The 3,738-nt window shown below is 44.1% G+C and overlaps 1 protein-coding gene across 2 annotated transcripts; it reads right to left on the bottom strand.

Annotated features, from left to right (window-relative positions):
• Positions 1–111: 111 nt before the first annotated feature.
• Positions 112–3,578, bottom strand: LOC106612242 (C1q and TNF related 2). 2 transcript variants are annotated; one of them, XM_014213230.3, is made up of 3 exons: positions 3,188–3,578; positions 1,731–2,000; positions 112–1,226 (listed from the first exon to the last, which is right to left on the bottom strand). In XM_014213230.3, exons 1-3 carry the CDS (start codon positions 3,294–3,296, stop codon positions 694–696), a joined length of 912 nt encoding a protein of 303 aa, XP_014068705.2. In that variant the 5' UTR covers positions 3,297–3,578; the 3' UTR covers positions 112–693. The 2 variants fall into 2 exon arrangements, with proteins under 2 accessions (XP_014068705.2, XP_014068706.3); XM_014213231.3 differs by lacking the exon at positions 3,188–3,578 and adding an exon at positions 2,667–2,942.
• Positions 3,579–3,738: the final 160 nt, after the last annotated feature.

Raw genomic sequence — 3,738 nt, 5'->3', positions numbered from 1 at the left:
ACTACGGCAATAACTCGTTCTCTAATTGATTTCAATTAAACTAAACATGTCTCTCTTAGATATGAAAAACTTCACAAAAGCTGGCATTTTAAAAACGGATAGTACTGTAGAGATGATTAAATCAAGTTTTTATTTCAAATCACTTTATAAAAACTTTCTCTAGTGACGTGTGTAAAAAAAACGTTTTCCTTTAGCACATAGTAAAATTTACTATAATATGATTTATAACACAAAAGAAACTATTTTTAATAACATGTAACACTAACAGTGCATTCTCATGTAATTTAGACAGAGGGTTAGTTGCATTTAGGAACATCTCCTTATTGCTGAATATAAACAGCACCAAAAATGATTGAATGTGAAAATAAAATCCTTTCCCTCATTTCCCTCCACCATTAACAATCCAATAAGCCATAACATGCAATGCAATTCTGTTCATAAACAATAAGCAATGAGTATTAGCTGGGCAACAGACGACTCAGTGCCACCTAGTGTCAATATAGGAAATAGCTTTTTCAATAATATGCAAAGATAATACAGAAGGCTTATTAAAATGTTCTCTAAAAAAGTGAATTGTATCATTGCCCCAAACTGAGTATAAATTGGCTGAGCTATGATTTCAATGATAACAGACAGAATTTTCTTCCCAAATGGGCAAGGAAGCAAAAACTGGTGCCATTGTAGTTCAACCCATCAGGATGAAGGTGATGAATCCTCATTGGCTTTCCTATCCACTTCGTTCAGATACTCCTGGTCTGCATAGATCAGGAACCCAGTAAACAGACTATCTGTCCAGAACGGGTCATAGAATAGCCCATTCTGTGTATTGTGTACCAGCCCGATCGCCAAGTGCTTATTGGCCAATGTGATGTCATAAGTGAAGTAGTAGACTCCAGGGACAGAGCAGACAAACTTCCCAGTCGTGGCGTTGTAGTGGTTCCCTTCGTTGAGTAGAATCCGTTTGAACCGGATTGGAAGACGCTCTTTGGGGTAACTCTTGGTCATGGCAACAGAGAAGGCAGAGCGGGCTGAGTTGGTGCCGCAGTTACAGCCCCCAGGAGCCCCTGTCTCACCTGCGTCCCCCATCTCCCCCTTGGTGCCCCCCAGCCCGGCCAGACCTGGGGCCCCACGTGCGCCCTTCAGCCCTCGGGGTCCATGCTTGCCCACCACTCCCTCACGACCTTTAACCCCGGGTTTACCTTGGTTCCCAGACCTCCCCTGTTCACCTAAAGATCAGAAAGAGACAGACAGGTCATGGCTATTTTACATTCATATAGTCACACCAGACAGCTCACAATACAGTGTACTGCATTGTAACACAACATTATAGCTAACACAGGAAGCAATATCAAGGACTATAAGATTGGTAAAGTGGTTAGCGTGATGAGCAACTTTGCCTGAGACGTAAAGACTCATGTTAGCTCCTAAATGTAATGCCTCTAGGCTTCAGCTCAGTGGGCTAACTAACTCAGCCTTGAGTTGTAGTACAGTACTCGGTTTCAGACCCAGTCCAGGCTACTACCTTGATGCTTCCATTATGCTGCTTACCTCTGTCACCCCTCTCCCCCTTTTCTCCATCCCTGCTTACCTGTCACCCCTCTCCCCCTTTTCTCCATCCCTGCTTACCTGTCACCCCTCCCCCTTATCTCCATCATGTGCACCTCTGTAAGCCCTCTCCCCCTTCTCTCCATCATGCTTACTTCTGTCACCCCTCTCCCCATCATGCTTACCTCTGTCACCCCTCTCCCCCTTCTCTCCATCCTCCCCATCCAGGCCATCCTTCCCTGGGGTACCCATGGGACCCATAGTCCCTGGAGATCCGGGGGCCCCTGGGTTGCCACCGGGCCCCTGAGGCCCGGGTAGACTACACACCAGCTGGGAGGAATGGATGGTGAAGTTGTGGCCCTTCTTGTACAAGGGGTGTGTAGTCTGGAACTGGGAGGTAGTGATGGTGATGGATAGTAAACACACCATCAGAGACAGCTGGAGCATGGTGGTAGCTGAAAAGATAAGGAAGGCATTTAGGAATCATCAGTTGGAAAGTTGTGGTTGTAGAGATCATCAGAACCGATGCATTACACAGCTGGCTTATAGCCCAAACACACTGCTGTCATCAGCCAGAGGTTCGCTGACCCAAACAGCACCGATGCATTACACAGCTGGCTTATAGCCCAAACACACTGCTGTCATCAGCCAGAGGTTCGCTGACCCAAACAGCACCGATGCATTACACAGCTGGCTTATAGCCCAAACACACTGCTGTCATCAGCCAGAGGTTCGCTGACCCAAACAGCACCGATGCATTACACAGCTGGCTTATAGCCCAAACGCACTGCTGTCCTCAGCAAAACTGAGATTTCATAAACATTTATGAGGCAGTGTGCCGATAAGGCTATGTTAATTGACGTGCATTCAAATGCCGTCTACAAATCAAAACACAGAGTAAACATTGCTGAAAAATACAGTTAAACAACAAAGTATGTTAGCTGTGTCTTCATCAAATTTGCATATCATTGCCGTTCAACTATAAAACAAAGTGTTGTGCGTAATTGAGAGTTGCTCTCGATCTCTCACACGTTAAGCCATCGTTAGGGAACATCTCTCACACATTAAGCCATCGTTAGGGAACATGCTGAAATAATAGAGAAAACGTGTATGCTACTCACCAACTGAAGAGATACACTTGATAAATAGCAGCATTTTTATGCGTTGCCCAGCCCTTTCAGTTCCACAGAACGGAAGCACAATCTTACCGCCTGCATAATACTCCAATGTCAGGTCGAAATACCATCTTTGACGTACAGTATTGTAAAGAAATCCTGTGCGTATTTGAACCCCAAACATGAACATCCACCCTGTTGCAGCAATAGCTCTCTCTCTCTGCCAACAAATACTTTCACCATGAGGTAATTCATTTCAACCAACTCAACAACCTTACCCTCTGACAACCCCAGTAATGTAAATAAATAACGTAAGCGAAGTCTAAGATGAAAGCTGAATGTATTGATTTTAGACTGACAGTTGTGCCAAGGGGCCAGATTGCATTAGGGGTTGTTTTGATCGGCGGTATACCGTCAATTTCACAGGTTATCACCATAAACGGAGAAATCGGAAAACAAACTTCATACAAGGCAGCCCCATGCAAAAAGTGAGTTGAATTAAGTAGAAGTGCACTATTTAGGATTACCAGATGTGTCCAGACACCGTGGCAGGAACCGGAGAAAACTCATCAAGATCTCACAGCTGGAAGAAAAGGGTGGAAGCACTGTGTGCAATGCTTCACAGAATAAATGCATGACAAACTAAAACACATGCTAAAGTTGTGATTGAGCCCTCACAATAATGGGCATGCAAAGAACCAGTTAATGTAGAACTTGTGGTTTGTGAATCAGATGATTATGCATGTAGAGGAGCCCCCCCCTCCTGTTTTAAGTTTCACCGATGAGACAAGCACAACCCTGTGTTCTTAACTGATTTGCCTAGTTAAATAAAAGGTTAAATTAAAACATTCAATTTTTTTTATTTAAATACCAGACGGGTATTTTAGGGCGGTGCACAATTGGCCCAGCGTCGTCCGGGTTTGGGAGGGGTAGGCCATCATTGTAAATAACAATTGACTTGCCTTGTTAAATAAATAAATGGGTCAAGCTAAATATTTTGTCAGCAACCATTTTTCTGCCGTGCTTGGCACTTCTTAGGTACCAAAAGTGTTAGCCAACTTATTTTCTTTATGCAGCT

This window comes from Salmo salar, chromosome 09 (assembly GCF_965601325.2).
Source record: "Salmo salar chromosome 09, fSalSal1, whole genome shotgun sequence".
NCBI classification, from domain to species: Eukaryota; Metazoa; Chordata; class Actinopteri; order Salmoniformes; family Salmonidae; genus Salmo; species Salmo salar.
Note: the sequence above shows the minus strand (reverse complement) of the source record. Positions and strands in the feature narration are given on the sequence as shown.

Excerpts from the sequence above, each read along its gene's own strand:
- LOC106612242 (XM_014213231.3), bottom strand. The coding sequence starts at position 2,850 with ATGTTCATGTTTGGGGTTCAAATACGCACAGGATTTCTTTACAATACT. Across the intron at positions 2,001-2,666 it reads CAAGTGTATCTCTTCAGTTG|CTACCACCATGCTCCAGCTG; the intron begins GTGAGTAGCATA and ends TTATCTTTTCAG. Across the intron at positions 1,227-1,730 it reads GGGGGAGAGGGGTGACAGAG|GTGAACAGGGGAGGTCTGGG; the intron begins GTAAGCATGATG and ends TCTGATCTTTAG.